Source organism: Ictalurus punctatus, unplaced genomic scaffold (assembly GCF_001660625.3).
Source record: "Ictalurus punctatus breed USDA103 unplaced genomic scaffold, Coco_2.0 Super-Scaffold_100, whole genome shotgun sequence".
NCBI classification, from domain to species: Eukaryota; Metazoa; Chordata; class Actinopteri; order Siluriformes; family Ictaluridae; genus Ictalurus; species Ictalurus punctatus.
The window spans coordinates 3,321,999-3,344,047 of NW_026521086.1; the positions used below are offsets into that span (position 1 = coordinate 3,321,999).

A 22,049-nucleotide genomic window follows, 5' to 3' on the forward strand; every position below is an offset into this window, starting at 1 on the left:
CTATTCCCACAGTTACAGCTGAAATTCTGCCTGATTACCCATAATGCTGCTGCACATCAATAAATCAGTAAATTGTCATGATCTTAAATAAAAAACCTGCAACCTGCTCACACACAAGTTACACACATTAAAAAGACACGCACCTTGAATATGGAGTCCAGCTGATTTCTGCTGAGGTTTGATTTCTTCTGTTGTGGTCTGTGAAGAAATAAAACACATGATGTGATATAGACTATATGTATTCATAGCTGCACAACACACACTAATACATACAGAGACAGATATTTAACACTTTCCTCTTAACACAATACACTGATTTCAGGATTTCTCACTGACACTAACATGTTTATGAATAAAATAGTGATCTAGTCATTAATGTCCCAGGTGTAAATGTTGTTGTGTATCACCACAGACCCTCCAGCTCAGGGACTGCAGGCTGAACTGAACTCTTAAAGCAGTTTTCCTCACTGCCAGTCCGAGAGCTGCAGCACTGCACAGTTTAGTGTTTTACTGCTTCAACACCTGATAAAGATCATGAAGGGCTTCAGAATGAGACCAGTGAGTTTGATCAGGTGGAACACTGCTGTAAAACACCTCACTGTACTGACCTCACATCAGGAGAACTGGCTCTGTCTCTGAAGTGATATGGACGCTCCATTGACCAGTCACTCTTCATGGACACACAGCTGGGTTCTGGTGAGTCTGATCTCTTTCCCTCCATCATTCTAGAATTAAACAGAAATATCAGCAATAATTAATACTCTGCTGTCTCAGCACTGTTACACAATGTGTTCATCATTAAACACCAATAATTCCATCTTTTTAATTCAGCTCCAGTCTGCACACTTATTCAAACAGGAGACACGCCTCATACCTCAGGAATTACACTGATGTCAGGAGTCCCAATCACAGATAACTGACTCAGCTGGGTCTTAAAGCCTGTAGAGTTCACTGACTCAAAGCTACACTGCTCTTCTCCTCCACATTACACAGTCCTTTTTACTCTTCTCTCAGTGAATGATTTCTCTAAACTGTTCTTAGATCAGATCAGTGATATATTCACTGCTATTAAACACCTTAAACCAAAGTCTAGTTCCTCTGTAAACTAGTGAGTGTTTAGAGATACAGATCTGTTCCATGAGACGGTGTGTGTTTATTGCTGGTGAATGGAAAAGTAACTCACCTCTCGTCTCTCTTTAAGTCCTGTTTTCCAGACACACTCGTGTTGGAGGTCATGTCTCCTTCTCCAGATTACAGCAGGACACACGTTTACTTCACTCCAACATCGGTGTGTTAAATCAAACCCTGTATCAGCACAGAGTTCACTTACAGGAAATAGTCTCTGTATCAAGTCATAAAACACCCTGTGCACATTCAAACTTCAGTACAAACCCACAAAACTCTTCTGCTTCTAGTGTACATCAGTGTGTTTATATATTATAGCTTTAGATGTAGATACTCACTGTGTTTTTACTCCTGAAATGCTGTATTTTCCCCTCCACACAAAATGGAGACGACTTTCACTTTCACTTCCTAACTGTTTATTCTGCCGAGGGGGAGGGGCAGTGAGGTAGGGTAATACACACACACACACACACACACACACACAGATATGGTTTGTTTTCAGACAGTTTTCTGATCCATCGAGCACAGGCCTGTAAATACTGAAAGTATAAGCCTGAAAACGCTGCAAATACAGAGAACAGAATTAAAAGTCTGGTAAAATCTACATCACACACATTATCATTTCATTACCTTCATTTATTATCTCGTGGATTCATTCAGCTGTGCACAAACAACTGTCAGAGCTCTATACAAATATATAAACTAAAATAAAATAACAGGAGCTAGAAACACTCAGCAGATCATTAGATAAAGAAGCAGAACTCATACACTGAGTAAGTTTACTGAAATATCTGCAGAAATGTATTTTTTCTGGTTTTCCCTTAATGAGAGCGAGTATCCTGATATTAGTGAGGATTGGTGTGTAAGTAGTTTTTGTGTGAATAATGAATGTTACTCAGAATAAAAGTGACGATGGAGACTAAGTTAAACACATTGGTCAGACGAGTAACTAACCCAGTGTTTCCCAATCGAGGTTCTGTCTGATGAGAGCAGGGGTGCGTGTAAAAATCCTTCAGACATTTTCTAAAATGATCAAATGTGTAGAAAACATTTAATATTGATGAGAAATATCTGATGTCTGAAATAATAACACAGACACAGAAATAATAAGACAGATACATACACACACACACACACACACACACACACACACACACACACACAACAATAATAATAATAATAATAATAATAATAATAATAATAAACTAGACCAGTACATTTCCTGAAGAAAATGTGTGCTGCTTGACATGGCAAAATTCAGATCAGGCGCCAATACTTTCGATAGCCGAAAGCGTAGCGTGCCAATACTTTTGACAGCCAGAAGAGTGGGGTGCCAATAATTTTGACAGCTGACGGCGTAGGGTGCCAATTCTTTTGAGAGCTGGACGCCAATTCTTTTGAGAGCTGGAGTCACAGGGTGTCAATACTTCTGAGAGCTGGCCGTGTAGGGCGGAAATACTATGGAGAGCCAGCCATGCGGGGTGCCAGTACTTTTGAGAGTCGGCCAGATTGGGCACCAATACTTTTGAGAGCCGGGCGTGTATGGAGGCAATTCTTTAAGAGCTGGTGGTGTAGAGCGCCAATTCTTTCGCAACTCAATGCAAGTCTATGGGAAATTTTCCGACTTTGCGCTTCCGTACCGGGAATGCCGACATTCCAATCACTTCCGTAATGCATAGCACACCTCTGCTCAATAAGCCGATCGATTTGACACCTCAACCGTCGATCTCCGACAAACGGTGTGGGAATAGTTTCACACCGAAAAAAAAAGTGGAAGAAGAGGAATAATTATAATTATTATAAGTTTGCCAAATAACAATAATAGTGCTTTTCAAGCACCATTAATTATAGTAGTAGTTAGTTCCGTCCGCGCAGCGGGGCGCATCGGGCAACAAGCATTCGCCAGCGGGCTCGGTCGGAAGCGTCGATTTCCACATCTTCCCACTTGACATCGAGCGCTCGTAGATCCTCCATGAACGTTCGTCGCCAAGTATTCCGCGGCCGCCCTACTCTTCTCTTCCCTCGTGGCGGCGTCCAGCGCAGCGCGATCTTTGCGTGGCGGTGGTCAGACATCCGTAGAATGTGTCCTGCAAAGCGCATTCCCATTAATTATAATAATAATAATAATAATAATAATAATAATAATAATAATACTAAGTAGGCCGAAGAACAATAGTAGTGCTTTTCAAGCACCATTAATTATAATAATAACTTGATCGGTACATTTCCTGAAGAAAATGTGGATGGTGCTCGCCATGGCAAAACAGGAATGGGGCGAAAATACTTTCAAGAGCCGGACAGATATGGCACCAGCACTGTTAGAGCCGGCCGTGTAGTGCGCCATTATTCAATTCAATTTTATTTGTATAGCGCTTTTTACAATAGACATTGTCTCAAAGCAGCTTTACAGAAATATCAACACGGTATACAGATATTAAAGGTGTGAATTTATCCCAACTGAGCAAGCCACTGAGTGGCGACGGTGGCAAGGAAAAACTCCCTAAGATGTTTTAAGAGGAAGAAACCTTGAGAGGAACCCGACTCAGAAGGGAACCCATCCTCATCTGGGTAACAACAGTTAGTGTGAAAAAGTTCATTATGGATTTATATGAAGTCTGTATGGTGTTAAGAGCAGCCGTAGTCCCAGCAGTCTGGAATTAAAGAAGATTTGAGCTCCATCCAGAGGCAGAAAGGATCAGGATCTCTAGTATCTCCATAAATTCGTGTGGGGCTCGGCGAAAGGAGAGAGGGAGAAAGTAGAACAGAATCTAGTCAGGGTAGGCTTGAGTAAACAAATACGTTTTAAGCCTAGACTTAAACACTGAGACTGTGTCTGAGTCCCGAACACTAATAGGAAGACTGTTCCATAACTGTGGGGCTCTATAAGAGAAAGCTCTTCCCCCTGCTGTAGCCTTCACTATTCAGGGTACCGTCAAATAGCCTGCACCTTTTGATCTAAGTAGGCGTGGCGGATCATAGAAAACCAAAAGGTCCATTAGATATTGTGGCGCGAGAGCGTTCAGTGCTTTATAGGTTAATAAGAGTATTTTATAATTAATGCGAGATTTCACTGGGAGCCAATGCAGTATTGATAATATCGGTGTGATATGGTCGTATCTTCTAGTTCTAGTTAGGACTCTAGCAGCTGCATTCTGGACTAACTGGAGCTTATTTATATTCCTACTGGAACATCCAGACAGTAAGGCATTACAGTAATCTAGTCTAGAGGTGACGAATGCATGAACTAATATTTCTGCATCATGTAGTGACAATATATTTCTTATTTTAGAAATATTTCTGAGATGAAAGAAGGCTATCCTAGTAATATTATCTACATGAGCATCAGATGATAGGCTGGAGTCAATAATCACTCCAAGGTCTTTAACTGCTGCACATGATGAAACAGAAAGACCATCCAGAGTAACCATGTGATCAGAAAGAATACTTCTAGCTACACGTGGGCCTAATAAAAGTATTTCTGTTTTATCAGAATTAAGCAGAAGGAAGTTAATTAACATCCAATGTCTAATGTCCTTTACACAATCCTCAACTTTACTAAGCTTCTGTCTGTCCTCTGGCTTCGCTGAAACATACAGCTGTGTATCATCAGCCAATACCTTTTAGAGCTGACCATCAAGGGTGCCAGTACTTTTGAGAGTAGACCGTGCGGGGTGCCAATACTTTTGAGAGGCGGCCAGATAGGGTGCCAATACTTCTGAGACCTGAACAGATCATGTGCCAATACATTTGAGAGCCAAGTGTGTACGGAGGCAATTCTTTTAGAGCTTTCTCCTTAGAGGGCCAATACTTTTTTCGAAACTCAATGCAAGTCTGTGGGGAATTTTCTGACTTTGAGCTTCCGTAGCGGGAATTCCGGCATTCTGATCGCTTATAAAAGTCATAGCACACATCTCCTCAATAAGCCAATCGATTCGACACCTCACCCGTTGATCTCCGACAAACGTGAGAGAAGTTACAAGCTGAAAAAAAGTGGAAGAAGAATGATAATTATTATAATAGTAACTAGACCGGTACATTTCCTGAAGAAAATGTGAGTGGTGCTTGCACTGGAAAAATTTGGATCGGGCACCAATACTTTTGAGAGCCAGATGGATAGGTTGTTAGAGGGTTTTAGCATCATGCTAACATGTTTTAGCATGTTTTAACATCATGCTAGCATGTTTTAACATGTTTTAGCGTCATGCTAGCATGTTTTAGCGTCATGCTAGCATGTTTTAGCATCATGCTAGCATGTTTTAGCATCATGCTAGCATGTTTTAGCATCATGCTAGCATGTTTTAGCATCATGCTAGCATGTTTTAGCATCATGCTAGCATGTTTTAGCATCATGCTAGCACGTTTTAGCATCATGCTAGCACGTTTTAGCATGTTTTAGCATCATGCTGGCACGTTTTAGCATCATGCTGGCACGTTTTAGCATCATGCTGGCACGTTTTAGCATCATGCTGGCACGTTTTAGCATCATGCCGGCACGTTTTAGCATCATGCTGGCACGTTTTAGCATCATGCTGGCACGTTTTAGCATCATGCTGGCATGTTGCTAGCATGTGTTAGCACTATACTGGCCGTTTAGGGTGCTAATACTTTTAAAGCTGGACAAATAGGGCGCCAATATTTTCGAGAGCCGACAGCGTAGGGTGCCAATACTTTCGAGAGCCGGACAGATATGGCGCCAGCATTGTTAGAGCCTGCCGTGTAGTGCGCCAATACTTTTTAGAGCCGACCGTCAAGGGCGCCAGTACTTTTGAGAGCTGGCCGTGCGGGGTCCCAATACATTTTAGAGCCGAACAGATCGTGCGCCAATACATTTTAGAGCCGAACGTGTACGGAGGAAAAAATTTTAGAGCTTTCTCCTTAGAGGGCCAATACTTTCGAAACTCAATGCAAGTCTATGGGAAATTTTCAGAATTTGAGCTTCCGTAGCGGGAATTCCGGCATTCCGATCGCTTATAAAAGTCATAGCACACATCTCCTCAATAAGCCGATCGATTCAACACCTCACCCGTCGATCTCCAACAAACGGTGCGGGACTAGTTACGCGCCGAAAAAATGTGGAATAATAATAAGAAGAGGAGGAAGAAGAAGAAGAAGAAGAAGAAGGAGTATGCAAGAGAACAATAGTAGTGCTTTTCAAGCACCACTAATAAAACACTTACTGTTACGATAGACAGCCACCTCCTCTTTGAAGTATTCCTCAAAATAAAAATAAAACTTTAGCGGTGCTAAAATGAGAAGCCGCAGGTTCGTTTAAATCACACAGTGCAAACACTGGTACACAGCCGAGATCTTAGAGACTTCTGTGTAACTCACTCCACTTTTAAACATAGAGTCCACCTATTGCTGGGGGTATCGTAAAGCCATTAACACCCCCAGACACCAACTCATTATCATAAACATACTGATAGGATTACACCACGACCCCCGGTCATAAAATAAGTGTCTCCACACAAAGCTCTTGCTCAGGAAAACACAAAGATCATAAATTAGACTACCTACAAACTGTTGGTCAGGAATACACAAAGATCATAAATTAGACTACCTACAAACTGTTGCTCAGGAAAACACAAAGATCATAAATTAGACTACCTACAAACTGTTGCTCAGGAAAACACAAAGATCATAAATTAGAACACTACTTAGATTGACAGTTTGACAGAAAGTACTGTCTACCGTTGAAACACGTGTATGGGCGGGGTTTAGAGAGAGAGAGAGAGAGTGAGAGAGGTGTGTCTGAAACATGTATGTATGGGCGGGGTTTAGAGAGAGAGGTGTGTCTGAAACATGTATGTATGGGTGGGGTTTAGAGAGAGAGAGAGAGAGAGAGAGAGAGAGAGAGAGAGAGAGAGAGTGAGAGAGGTGTGTCTGAAACATGTATGTATGGGCGGGGTTTAGAGAGAGAGAGAGAGAGAGAGAGAGAGAGAGAGGTGTGTCTGAAACATGTATGTATGGGCGGGGTTTAGAGAGAGAGAGAGAGAGAGAGAGAGAGAGAGAGAGAGAGAGAGAGAGGTGTGTCTGAAACATGTATGTATGGGCGGGGTTTAGAGAGAGAGAGAGAGAGAGAGAGAGAGAGAGAGAGAGAGAGAGAGAGAGGGGTGATTCAGTTTTTTGTCTTCTAGTTTAAACATTACGGCGATTCTTTTAGCCGACACTAACATTTTTACCTCGTAAGGATCTTTGTTTAGAAGTCATGTAATACGCGCGATTCTTTTTAAACAGCTCTTTTAACCATTTTTACATCCTAAAGGTTTGTGTTTAGAATGTATGTAATACAAACAATTATTTTAAACAGAATCTTTAAAAAAAAAAAAAAAAAAAAGCTTTACCTCCTACACTTTTTATTCAAAGGCAAACCAGGCTCCTAAAAACATAATCAACAATTGTTTTCATTTATTTCACAAACAAATATTCTACTCATATATGTACACATTCAAACATCATGCTTTTCTAACAGTGTGTTTACACAAACGAAATAACACCACACAGTAACACAAACACATCCCCATATTAACCATTGATACTCTTTTCAGACGTATTTCACCCCAGCCCCCGGTCATAAATTAGGCCACTTACAGAAATGTCGGCCTGAGAAGCACAAAGGGCTATAAATCAGCACACACTACTTTGATTGACAGTTTGACAGAAAGTGTGTGTTACTCTTGTTGGAACAAAGTTACTGGTGTGACTCTAATTCTCTTTATTTTTAATGGTCTAGTAAAAGGGCAGTCTGTGCTCCGGCTCCCTATAGTGGCCTGTGTGAATCACTGCCTCTTGTCAAATTTTTATAAAACATTATCTATTAATTTATTAATATGTGTGTGTGTGTGTGTGTGTGTGTGTGTGTGTGCAGGACTACACAGTGTCTTTGTGTGTTAACAGGAGCTCAGCTATTCTCTCTGAATAAAGAGGAACTTCGCGCTGTCATTCCTGAAGAAGGAGCGAGGGTGTACAGCCAAGTTGCCGTACAGAAGGCACTGCTGGAGGTAAACACACACACACACACACACACACACACATACGCGCACACACACACACACACACACACAGACACACAGACACATGGTAATGATGTGTATAAATGATGAGTGTTTTTTTCTCAGGATGTCAGAAAGGCAACAGAGCTGGAGGCAGTGATGGAGAAACAGAAGATGAAGGTGGATTTCACAGAGGAGAGTGGAACTCATACGCCCAGTACTCTAGCATACTACACCCCCCCACCTACACCCCATACTACACCCCCCCCCCCCCCCCACCTACACCCCATACTACACCCCCCCACCAACACCCCATACTACACCCCCCCCCCCCCCCCACAACACACATGTAGTTTATATATACACATTGATGTACATGGTACGGTGTAATAAAAACCCATAACATTTATTTAATGCCTTTATACATACACACACACACACACACGTCTGTGTGATATATTACAGACTATTCCTCACACACTTACACAAATCAACTGCCATTTTATGGTAAAGCTGTCTAAATGTAAAGGTTCAATCTTTGACTGTACATTCATAAATTATAATAACTTGTGTGGCATTCTCTGTTATTTTAAATATCTGTGTGTGTGTGTGTGTGTTTCAACATCATTTTACAAAAACACTATTCAACGTTTCATCAGAGAGCCTGCATCTTTTGATCAAAGTTGCATGGTGCGAGACCGTTCAGTGCTTTACAGGTTAATAACAGTATTTTATAATCAGTGTGAGATTTCACTGGGAGACAATGCAGTGTGGATAAGATCGGGGTGATGTGTCGTATCTTCTGGTTCTAGTTAGGACTCTAGCAGCTGCGTTCTGGACTAACTGGAGTTTGTTTATGCTCCTATGACGGTTTTTAAGACAGTGACATCTGAGGGAGCGGAGATCACGCGCATTCAGAAGTGGTTTTATGCCTCAACCTTTACGCACCGAGATTTGACCGGATTCCTTGAATCTTTTAATTATATTGTGCACTGTAGAAGGTGAAATGCCCAAAATCCTACCGATTTGTCTTTGGGGAATGTTCTTCTCAAAGTGTTGGATTATTTGCTGACATATCTGTTGGCAGATTGGCGAGCCTCGACCCATCCTTACTCTTGAAGGACTCGGCCTTTTTTGAAGGCTCCTTATATATATGATTAGACGATAATTAGACCTCACCTGTTTCACATCGCCGCCTTCTTTCAACTCGTCACATCGCTATTAATCCTAAATGACCCCTGTCCCAACTTTTTTGGAACGTGTTGCAGCATCAATTTCAAAATGAATGTTCATCTTCCAGAAACTTTGCAGTTGATTAGGTAAAACATCAAATACCTCGTCTTTATGTTTTTTGTTTAAATACAAGTCAATGTACATTTACAAATGACTCCTCATTGTTTTATTAGCATTTTCCATACTGTCCCAACTTTTTCGGTATTGGGGTTGTCTAATGTCACTACATGATGCGGAAATACTAGTTCATGCATTCGTCACCTCTAGACTAGATTACTGTAATGCCTTACTGTCTGGATGTTCCAGTAGGAGCATAAACAAACTCCAGTTAGTCCAGAATGCAGCTGCTAGAGTCCTAACTAGAACCAGAAGATACGACCATATCACACCGATATTATCAATACTGCACTGGCTCCCAGTGAAATCTCACATTAATTATAAAATACTTTTATTAACCTATAAAGCACTAAACGGTCTCGCGCCACAATATCTAAGCGACCTTTTGGTTTTCTATGATCTGCCACGCCTACTTAGATCAAAAGATGCAGGCTATCTGACGGTACCTCGAATAGTGAAGGCTACAGCAGGGGGAAGAGCTTTCTCTTATAGAGCCCCACAGTTATGGAACAGTCTTCCTATTAGTGTTCGGGACTCAGACACAGTCTCAGTGTTTAAGTCTAGGCTTAAAACGTATTTGTTTACTCAAGCCTACCCTGACTAGATTCTGTTCTACTACTTCACAGTCCTAATAATCTTTTTTCTCCCTCTCTCCTTTCGCCGAGCCCCACACGAATTTATGGAGATACTAGAGATCCTGATCCTTTCTGCCTCTGGATGGAGCTCAAATCTTCTTTAATTCCAGACTGCTGGGACTACGGCTGCTCCTAACGCCATACAGACTTCATATGAATCCATAATGAACTCTTTCACAATATCTGTTGTTACCCAGATGAGGATGGGTTCCCTTCTGAGTCGGGTTCCTCTCAAGGTTTCTTCCTCTTAAAACATCTTAGGGAGTTTTTCCTCGCCACCGTCGCCACTCAGTGTCTTGCTCAGTTGGGATAAATTCACACCTTTAATATCTGTACACCGTGTTGATATTTCTGTAAAGCTGCTTTGAGACAATGACTGCGTTTACATGGACAACAATAATCCACTCTTAATCTAATTAAGACCATAATTTGATTAAGAAACTACCATGTAAACAGCAACCTTAATCTAATTATGGTCATAATCTAATTAAGATCTAATCGAATTAAGACAGGTGGATTACTCCTGTTTTAATCGTATTATGGACGTGTATTACACACATGTAAACACCTTAATCATATTATGAAAGTCGTGTGAGTTTTCACCACATTTTGCGACAGGACACGATCACACACGGCAGTTTTACGCTTTACGGCGAACAAGAGAGTTCGGCTGTGTCCCAAACTGCATATTTGCCTACTATAGGCCGGTAGTGGGAAAAATACATGCATCATGAATTGAATGTCTCTGTACATTGCTGCATTCATCTTTCCCCGATCCTGACTAGTCTCCCACTTCCTGCCGCTGAAAAACATCCCCACAGCATGATGCTGCCACCACCATGCTTCACTGTAGGGATGGTATTGGCCAGGTGATGAGTGGTGCCTGGTTTCCTCCAGACATGACGCTTGCCATTCAGGCCAAAGAGTTCAATCTTTGTTTCATCATGGTCTGAGAGTCCTTCAGGTGCCTTTTGGCAAACTCCAGGCGGGCTGTCACGTGCCTTTTACTGAGGAGTGGCTTCTGTCTGGCCACTCTACCATACAGGCCTGATTGGTGGAGTGCTGCAGAGATGGTTGTTCTTCTGGAAGGTTCTTCTCTCTCCACAGAGACACACTGGAGCACTGTCAGAGTGACCATCGGGTTTCTGGTCACCTCCCTGACTAAGGCCCTTCTCCCCCGATCGCTCAGTTTGGCCGGGCGGCCAGCTCTAGGAAGAGTCCTGCTGGTTCCAGACTTCCTCCATTTACGGATGATGGAGACCACTGTGCTCATTGGGACCTTCAATGCTACAGAAATGTTTCTGTACCCTTCCCCAGATCTGTGCCTCGATACAATCCTGTCTCGGAGGTCTACAGTCAGTTCCTTGGACTTCATGGCTTGGTTTGTGCTCTGACATGCATTGTTAACTGTGGGACCTTATATAGTCAGGTGTGTGCCTTTCCAAATCATGTCCAATCCACTGAATTTACCACAGGTGGACTCCAATCACGTTGTAGAAACATCTGAAGGATGATCAGTGGAACCAGGATGCACCTGAGCTCAATTTTGAGTGTCATGGCAAAGGGTGTGAATACTTATGTACATGTGCTTTTTTTGTTTTTTATTTTTAAATAAATTTGAAAAGATTTCAAACAAACTTCTTTCACGTTGTCATTATGGGGTATTGTTAGTAGAATTTTGAGGAAAATAATTAATTTAATCCATTTGGAATAAAACTGTAACATAACAAAATGTGGAAAAAGTGAAGCGCTGTGAATACTTTCTGGATGCACTGCACATCACTACAATTACAATCACCACAGACGGAAACTGGATGTGTGTTTGTGAGTGTGTCTGTACGTCAGTATCTCCAGTGTACAGTGTGTGTGTGTGTGTGTGTGTGTGTGTCTCAGTATCTCCAGTGTACAGTGTGTGTGTGTGTGTGTGTGTGTGTGTGTGTGTGTGTGTGTGTGTGAGTGTACCTCAGTATCTCCAGTGTACAGTGTGTGTGTGTGTGTGTGTGTGTGTGTGTGTGTGTGTGTGTGTGTGTGAGTGTACCTCAGTATCTCCAGTGTACAGTGTGTGTGTGTGTGTGTGTGTGTGTGTGTGTGTGTGTGTGTGTGTGTGTGTACCTCAGTATCTCCAGTGTACAGTGTGTGTGTGTGTGTGTGTGTGTGTGTGTGTGTGTGTGTGTGTGTACCTCAGTATCTCCAGTGTACAGTGTGTGTGTGTGTGTGTGTGTGTGTGTGTGTGTGTGTGTGTGTGTACCTCAGTATCTCCAGTGTACAGTGTGGATTCTCCAGTCCAGCAGAGAGCAGCTTCACTCCTGAATCCTGCAGGTTATTGTCACTCAGGTCCAGTTCTCTCAGTCTGGAGGAGTTTGATCTGAGAACTGAGGACAGAACTCTACAGCTTTCCTCTGTCAGATCACACCTCCACAGCCTGGAAGAGAAATGATGAAATATCAGAACACTGATCACACACACACACACACACACACACACACACACACACACAGCCATAATACAGCTAAAGTTTCCCATGTAACAGAAATGTGAGTGCGTTTCTCTCACACACAGAAATCAGAGTACAGGACACCACACCAGCATTATTATTATTATTATTATTATTATTATTATTATTATTATGAAGAATAATAACATCATCAGTTACAATGATCCATAAAGGACTGAAAACATTTTTGTTTGAACAAATGCTTCATTATAATTGAAACATGAAGCCATTTGAAAAGACACATGACACTTTGGAATGTTGAGACCATGCGCGATCAAAACGTCAATGAGCCTTGGAGTTACTCTTAAGCCTTGTCTCATTCTCCATCGCGGTTACGGCTGGTAAAGAAGGTTGGCACATTGAAACGATCAAAACATAAACCATCAGAACATAAATGAACCAAGGAAATGCACTTAAGTCTTGTCTCATGCCCCCTTCCTCTGATGGCCAAGAGAACATGGCACTGGACTTGGAATGCACTGGGGTCTCCCCTACGCAACTTGAAGCCTGCTCAAGGCATGTCAGCGGTCTGTGTCAACTAACTCGTGTGCACTATCTTCCCGACTGCAGAGAGAAAAGGGCACTGGACTTGAACTACACCGGGGTTTCACCTGTGCAACTTGAAGCCTGTTATGAAACTGTGTCGTAATGCAGAGAGAACTCTATTCAGATGACCAGGAAAGCACCTTGGCATTCATCAAACACGCTTGTGTTTTATCCTAGAAAAATGCTTTGACGTAAAGTAAGTCGTCCGAATGTGTTCATGTAAACTAGTAAAGGCTCTAATTACTTGACTGAAGTAAATGGACTGAAGAGGGCGTCCATGTGCGGAAACCTGAGAATATAAACGAGACTGCAAAGTTGTTGTTGAAGAAGGGTCGAACACGGACAGACACGTCCGTCGGCTCCAGTAGAATAGCCTAGTGTTTCCTTAAATCACTTTGAGGCGTCGGACTCTAAATCCAACGGGGTTTTCTTGCGCAGTTATGAACCCTGCTTGCAGCTTTGTCAGCTGTAGGTGTCAAGTCACTGGTGCTCAGTCTCCTGCTGTTTATTTAAACATAACATCCTCAGTTACAATGATCCTTAAAGGACTGAAAACATTTTTGTTTGAACAAACGCTTCATTATAATTGAAACATGAAGCCATTTTTAAATAAAATTATTAAAAGGTCTCCTATTTAAAAATAAACAAAATAAATAAAATAAATAAGAAATCTCCCATTTGAACAAAAGATGAGATAAGATAATACTTTATTAATCCCAACGTGGAGAAATGAGGGAATTAGGAGGAAAAAGGAGCAGGACCTGCTGTGGCTTTGTTTGGAAATATTTTTGTTGGTGAAACAGAACAGAAACAGTCAATATTGAGAGTAAAATGTACGTCAGGAATATTATCTTATTGTTTACATGTTAGCATAGCATGTTAATTTAACTACTAAATAAAAATCACATCAGCTGTATGAGCTTTTAAATAATGTCCTATTATTATTATTAACATTTACTGTAGCTGCACAGCCAGACTGCTCCTGTACCTTTCACTCACTCACTCACTCACTCACTCACTCACTCACTCACTCACTCACTCACTCACTCACTCACTCACTCACTCACTCACTCACTCACTCACTCACTCACTCACTCACTCACTCACTCACTCACTCACTCACTCACTCACTCACTCACTCACTCACTCACTCACTCGTAATTATAACATTCTGGGGTCAGTAGTCCCACCCATGTATTGTGGGGACACCACTTTCCTGAGGTCCTACAGATGTGAAAAAAATCAGGCATGTATAATTTAAGCCTGAGAACACATATCATCTCAAATTCTGGATTTAAATCTCAAAATTTCTGTGCTTGGTTTTTTCACACCTAATGTGGACATAACAAGAACTCATCATTAATGGGGACCTAATTTGCATACACAGCAAATTAGCTGGTTTTCATGTTGTAGTGGGGACATCACTAGATAGTTAATTTGCATACACACAGATCAGGTAGTTTATATAACAACAATGGGACATGGTTTTAAAAAACCATTTTAAAACGTTGTCAATTTAACTCTATAATTATTTATACAAAATTACAAACTAAGTATGTCTAATTTAGAAGGCTGTCTGTAAAGCAGATATGATGTGTATTTTCTCTATTTGAAGGTTTAAGCTTCTCATGAAATTATATTGAACAGTTGTTCTTAATTGTTTATACTAAGGACTCTTAGCCTTATTTGTGAAATATGCAATCAGTGAAAGTTTGGTTATCAAAAAGCTCTCTTACACAAATTTCAATATCTGCACGTAACAGATAATAGACTACATTTCTTTGGAGCTTTCTATTTCAAACAGAGGAACCCTTTGAGAAACCTAGGAACCTGTTAAGGAAGGTGGTACCAGTGCTATTATTAGTTTTGAGGCTATAATTCTAAGAAGCTTTTCATTTCCTGCTCCAAAGTATACTTTTTTTTTTGTGGAATAGAAAGTAGAGGTGCTAGCTGTACTGAACCTCACTTATTTATCACAGGCATGCATCACAAATTAACACTATCCCCAGTCATTTTGGCAAGTCAAAATGACAAAGACACTCATCCTTTTGATATTTTAGCTACACAAAGTATTTGTTTATTGGTCTGGATCTCTAATCAAGTGAAAAATTGTCAGTCAGATGAAAAAACCCTGTCTATTCAACATTATAAAGACAACTTGAGTCTTGAGCTTCTTTACTGTAAAAGACAACAAATATTTGCCCATTAAAGTGCAGAACTACTAAGCTCACATGTGCCATGAATGAACTTGGACTCATTTAAGTTTGACATAACACTTCTGCTTACTACATATAGCCAGCTCAAAGTTAAACAAATTGAGAAAAATAAAGATACTAGCCAAACACAGACACACAACCAAACACAATTTTTTTCTTTATTCTATATCCACTTAACTGACTAAGCTAAAAAGTGACAGTAACAACTTAATAATGTATGTTGAGGTAGCTAATTTTGATTCCAGGCAGTCTAAACATGTAAATGGGTAGCACACTGAAGCTTTTATTGCCCAATAGGCTTATTCATGAACTTGTCAGTCACCTGCATAAGGACCCACTGGAAGAAGGCGGCCCAAACCAATTTGATCTAATTCAATATAACGGTGTAGGTAAAGATTCTAATGGATATTTTAAATGCCTGATTTGTTCCTGATTAGTTTATGATGAAGTAAATGCTGAGCGGTTCATTACAAAGTAAAAGGCTAGAGGTGTAATGTAACTTATTATTAAAGCATTACTACAGATGTTATGATGTACAGTATCTGTAATATAGATGTAAAGTGTTACTATCAAAGTGTTATTTAATCTTTGTTTATATCTCTTTTGTAAGCTACAGTGCAGTTATAGACGTAGAATTTGACACTTTGCCAGTCTCTATCTTTAAGATATAAAGACTCAGATCTAATGCAGTTTTCACAGGCCAACTTCCCTGGGACACGACATGACATGATGAAGGTCTTCATATGTCTCTCCACTGCATGGACCTGATTTCCTTCCCGAGCCTTCCTCTTTTTCAGAGTAGATGTTTTACCTAAATGTAAGAATAAACATTAGTTACATAGCAAACACACACCCTTACACCCAACAGAAATTATTGTCTGGCAACTTACAGACTGGAACTTACATTTCACGTCTCAAGAATGAAAACTCTGAATGCAGTTTGTGCATATGTACCAAATAGTAACTAAGAGTACTCAGTTTTCTTGGAGAAGATGCAGTAGGGAACCTACTGAGTCCCAGGGGATGCTTATGTCGGAAATTATGGAGAGGTGTGATTGAAAGGCAGGATTAAAAGTGCCAGCAAACTACACAATTCTGATATTTATGATCCAGAAAAGGTGTAGACTGTGATGGCTGCTGTTTCTCCTGGCCATTGCTCTCAGCAGTGTCCCCCTCCATAATCTGCATATTTAATAGACATTTGGAAAATCTAAAAGAGGAATATGCAACAGAAAGCAAATATGCTGTTCAATACGACAAAAACAATAATTATTTCACTATAGGAATTAAGTTTATGATTTCAGGGTTAGATATGGGATACTTTGGAAGACTTTGGGATAATTATGATGCATTCAGAATGAATTCACAGTAATAACACAGTTCAGGTTTAAGTGACCTATGGGGACACTGTTCTAAATTCACATATCTATTCAGCTATCACAAGACTCCATCACACACACCTGAATAAAACATGCTTTGTGGGGACTCCGTATGGTAACTATTAACAGACAAGATTATATAACAGAAAGCAAACATGCTGTTCAATACGACAAAAACAATAATTATTTCACTATAGGAATTAAGTTTATGATTTCAGGGTTAGATATGGGATACTTTGGAAGACTTTGGGATAATTACGGTGCATTCAGACACACACGTTTTGTAGTTCATGCTTAAACGTGGCAGTAAAATACCTGAAGCAGATCAGATGAACAATAATGTCTAATTTTATTGTTGATGCACAAGCACAAAATTAGTTGTGCAACAAAAATGAATCGCAACACTGCCGGATAAGACAATGTTTATCTTTTAATAATTTTTAAATTGTGAAAACAGAGAGGGAGATACCCTGCATACCTTGCTGCACCAAGGCCAGTCTCCTCCTCTGTAATTGTAAGTAATTTCATCACCTTCTTTAAAGTCTGTTAAAGCAAACAGACCAAGATGTGGGCTTCCATCCACTTCAGTCTTCTGCATTCTGCCATTTGGGTGCTTGTGGTCATCATTAACCAGCCTACCAAAAGATCCGTCTTCTTTTGCAGCATCAATACTCAATACACAACGAGAGAAAGAGAGAAGTATTCAGTGACCGAATATTCCACATCAAATTCTACAAATATGATAGCTCTGCACAGAATTTTTATTGTTAACGGTCAGATGTAAATGTTTAAGTGGACAAATACTTTACAACTGCAATTTTCAAGTACAATGAAAGTACACTTTGAAGAAAAACTATGCAGACATCGTCATTTTTTATGCAGGTTAATTCTATGGATCATTTAATTAGTGGTGCTTTCAAAAGCACTAATATTGTTCCCTTGCATACTTAATAATAATAATAATAATAATAATATTATAATTATTATTACTCTCCGGCCGGCGCTCAAAAGTAAAGGGACCCCGCACGGCCAGCTCTCAAAAGTACTGGCGCCCTTGACAGTCGGCTCTAAAATGTATTGGCGCACTACACGGCAGGCTCTAACAATGCTGGTGCCATATCTGTCCGGCTCTGGAAAGTATTGGTGCCCTACGCTGTCGGCTCTCGAAAGTATTGGCACCCGTCCCTGTTTCGCCAACGCAAGCACCACTCACATTTTCTTCAGGAAATGTACCGTTCCAGTTATTATTATTCTTCGTCCACTTTTTTTTGGAGCGTAACTAGTCCCGCACCGTTTGTCGGAGATCGACGGGTGAGGTGTTGAATCGATCGGCTTATTGAGCAGAGGTGTGCTATGACTTTTATAAGCGATCGGAATGCCGGAATTCCCGCTACGGAAGCTCAAATTCTGAAAATTTCCCATAGACTTGCATTGAGTTTCGAAAGTATTGGCCCTCTAAGGAGAAAGCTCTAAAAGTTTTGCCTCTGTACACGTTCGGCTCTAAAAAGGATTGGCACACGATCTGTTCGGCTCTCAGAATTATTGGCACCCTATCCGGCCGGTGCTCAAAAGTATTGGCACCCCGCATGGCTGGCGCTCAAAAGTATTGGCACCCCGCACGGCCAGCTCTCAAAAGTACTGGCGCCCTTGACGGCTGGCTCTAAAAAGTATTGGCGCACTACACAGCTGGCTCTAACAATGCTGGCGCCCCATCTGTCTGGCTCTTGAAAGTATTGGCGCCCTACGCTGTCGGCTCTCAAAAGTATTGCCGCCCTTAGCGTCCAGCACTCGAAAGTATTGGCACCCTACGCTTTCGCCTCTCGAATATATTAGTGCCCGATGCATCCAGCTCTCGAAAGTATTGGTGCCCTACGAGTCCGGCATTCAAAAGTATTTGCGCCCTATTTGTCCAGCTTTAAAAGTATTGGCACCCTACACGGCCAGTATAGTGCTGACACATGCTAGCAACATGCCAGCATGATGCTAAAACATGCCAGCATGATGCTAAAACATGCCAGCATGATGCTAAAACATGCTAAAATATGCTAGCATGATGCTAAAACGTGCTAGCATGATGCGAAAATGTGCACATACATGCTAGCATGATGCTAACACATGCTAGCATGATGCTAAAAAATGCAAGCATCATGCTAAACCCCCCTAGCAACCTATTCGTCCGACTCTCGAAAGTATTGGCGCCCTACGCTGTTGGCTCTCAAAAGTATTGGTGCCCAATCTGAATTTTGCCACACAAGCACCACTCACATTTTCTGAAGAAAATGTACCGATCTAGTTATTATTATAATAATTATTCTTCTTCTTCCACTTTTTTTTGGAGTGTAACTAGTCCCGCACCGTTTGTCGGAGATCGACGGGTGAGGTGTGGAATCGATCAGCTTATTGAGGAGATGTGTGCTATGACTTTTATAAGCGATCGGAATGCCGGAATTCCTGCTACGGAAGCTGAAAGTTGGAAAATTTCCCATAGACTTGCATTGAGTTTCGAAAGTATTGGCCCTCTAAGGAGAAAGCTCTAAAAATTTTGCCTCCGTACACATTCGGCTATAAAATTTATTGGCACACGATCTGTTCGGCTCTCAGAAGTATTGGCACCCTTTCTGGCCCGCTCTCAAAAGTATTGGCACCCCGCATGGCCAGCTCTCAAAAGTACTGGAGCCCTTGAAGGTCGGCTCTAAAAAGTATTGGCACACTACCCGGCAGGCTCTAACAGTGCTGGTGCCATATCTGTCCGGCTCTCGAAAGTATTGGCGCCCTACGCCGTCGGCTCTCGGAAGTATTGGCACCTGTCCCTGTTTCGCCAACGCAAGCACCATTCACATTTTCTTCAGGAAATGTACCGGTCTAGTTATAATTATTATCCTTCTTCCACTTTTTTTTCAGCTCGTAACTAGTCCCGCGCCGTTTTTCAGAGATCGACGGGTGATGTGCCAAATCGATCGGCTTATTGAGGAGATGTGTGCTATGACTTTTGGAAGCAATCGGAATGCTGGAATTCCCGGTACGGAAGCTCAAAGTCAGAAAATTTCCCATAGACTTGCATTGAGTTTCGAAAGTATTGGCCCTCTAAAGAGAAAGCTCTAAAAGTTTTGCCTCCGTACACGTTCAGCTCGAAAATGTATTGGCACACGATCTGTTCAGCTCTCAGAAGTATTGGCACCCTATCTGTCCGGCTCTCGAAAGTATTGGCACCCTACGTGGGCGGCTCTTGAATGTATTGGCGCCCTGTCCCAATTCCACCACGGCAAGCACCGCTCACATTTTCTTCAGGAAATGTACTGGTCTAGTTATAATTATTCTTCTTCCACCTTCGTGCCATTTTACCTCTAAAGAAAATGTTAATATATTGAGATTTTCAGTCCCTAGTGATGTTCTGAGTAAGAAAATAACCATATCCGTGCTTGCTAATAACTGTGCTGAGTGAGAACCTGTTCTACACACAGATCACAGCTCAGCTGCGGTGTTTAGAGACGCAGAATAAAAGGAGCGCGCTGTAGTTACAACATCGAAGCACATCACACCACCGCCCAGCGCTTTACAGATTCATAACAAACTAATAACTGGAACTAATGAGCTGGGCTCGGTCCAGACTACTGTCCACCCTGTCCTCGATTTCAGAGGCTTTAAACTCAATCCAGCGCTCAGATCGATAACTATTTAGGAAGCCTGACTCTGCTATTTATAACCGAACTATCCGTTACATGGTGAAGCTAGTTACAGAAGTCGGTATAACACTAAATATTCACATGACATGACAACCACCAAAGTCTATTTAATATATTAACTTCATTTTATTAACTTATTGTACTTACTAATGTGCTAGATTGGTTAAAGTGTGTGCTAACTCTGGCTAGTAAAGTCCGCTAGCATAACAATTACTTTAATATTGTGATTCAATTATAAATAAAGTCTTAAAGCAGGGAAATAAAATTACAAACTTATAAACTGCAAAAAATTATAATAATAACTTACCTTTCGTTGCATTTGGTCTCGTTGCAGCAGTAGAATCACTCATTAGAGCAATGGAAAGCAGCTGGTGCTATTAGCCTGTGACAGCCAGGGCAGATGGGAAATGTAGTTCTTTTCCTACTTCCTGTGTGGTGTTTACGAACTATTAGTGCAGTCAAAAAAAACTACACTCCGCCATAACCCGACTTTCGGATTTCGTTTTACTGTTTAGAGCAGGGGTCGGGAACCTATGGCTCGCGAGCCAGATGTGGCTCTTTTGATGGCTGCATCTGGCTCGCAGACAAATCTTTAATTAAAAAAAAAATAATAACGTTAAAAATATAAAACATTCTCATGTATTTCAATCCATTCATTTCCTACCGCTCATGTTCATGGTTGCCAATCACAGCTGTCCTCCGGGACAACTCCAAATTTTTATTGGATAATGCGTAACGCACACGGGTCGTTGTGAGGTCAGGAAGTAAACTTCCCTCCTTTTAATCAAGTAGTCAGCTAGCTAATTGCAGAAACCCTTTTATCGAAGAAGATGACTAAAAGAAAAAAAAAAAGACGAGTATCGTACTTTTCAGCAGGAATGGACAGAGGAATTCGCCTTTGTGGAGAGAGCAGCTTCTGCAGTGTGTCTAATATGCAATGATGAAATTGCATCGATGAAACGGTGAAAATGCAAGGCGTTGGAAATACAGTCTTATCCCTTCAACAAGCAGTGTTTGCATTTGAAAACAAGCTAGAACTCTTCATCGCCGACATTGAAACAGGTCGTTTACTACACTTTGAAAAACTGGGAGAGTTTAAAGATGCATGCACAGCAAGTGACCCTGCTCAACATCTTGATCTTCAGCAGCTAGCGGGCTTCACATCTAATCTCCTGCAGTCATTCAAAGCGCGCTTTGGAGAATTTCGTGAGCGCACTCGTCTTTTTAAGTTCATTGCCCATCCACACAAGTGTGCAGTGGACAGGCCGACCTGAGTTACAGCCCCGGTGTCTCCGTCAGAGATCCTGAGCTACAAGCTGCTGACCCGAAGGCCTCAGACACGTGGGTGAATAAGTTCAAGTCACTGGATGAAGATTTGGGAAGACTTGCACGACAGCAAGCAGAGTTGGCGAGCAAACACAAGTGGGGAGAAATGAAAAAACTTCAACCCGCGGACCAGCTGATTGTCAAAACTTGGAACACGCTTCCCGTCACATAGCACACACTGCAGCGTGTGAGTATTGCTGTACTGACAATGTTTGCCTCTACACATGCATGTGAGCAGTCTTTCTCACATCTAAAGAACATTAAGATCAACCTACGATCACGTTTAACGGATGGAAGTCTCAA

At 41.4% G+C, this 22,049-nt stretch overlaps 1 protein-coding gene and 1 long non-coding RNA gene across 7 annotated transcripts in view; both read right to left on the reverse strand.

Annotated features, from left to right (window-relative positions):
* LOC128629723 (NLR family CARD domain-containing protein 3) overlaps nt 1-12,551 on the reverse strand; it is a 31,763-nt gene extending 19,212 nt beyond the window's left edge. For all 6 annotated transcript variants that reach the window (XM_053678469.1, XM_053678468.1, XM_053678470.1 and 3 more), the window contains exons 1-5: nt 12,351-12,551; nt 1,464-1,546; nt 1,184-1,305; nt 609-725; nt 144-198 (exon numbers count right to left, since the gene is read on the reverse strand). In XM_053678469.1, coding sequence (XP_053534444.1) covers nt 144-198; nt 609-725; nt 1,184-1,236 — 225 coding nt within the window. In that variant the 5' untranslated portion in view covers nt 1,237-1,305; nt 1,464-1,546; nt 12,351-12,551. The remainder of the gene's footprint in view (nt 1-143; nt 199-608; nt 726-1,183; nt 1,306-1,463; nt 1,547-12,350) is intronic.
* Nucleotides 12,552-12,780: 229 nt separating this feature from the next.
* On the reverse strand, nt 12,781-21,347 carry LOC128629764 (uncharacterized). The gene is made up of 3 exons (XR_008394151.1): nt 20,728-21,347; nt 17,216-17,408; nt 12,781-16,169 (listed from the first exon to the last, which is right to left on the reverse strand). It is a non-coding gene; the product is annotated as an uncharacterized LOC128629764 (long non-coding RNA).
* Nucleotides 21,348-22,049: the final 702 nt, after the last annotated feature.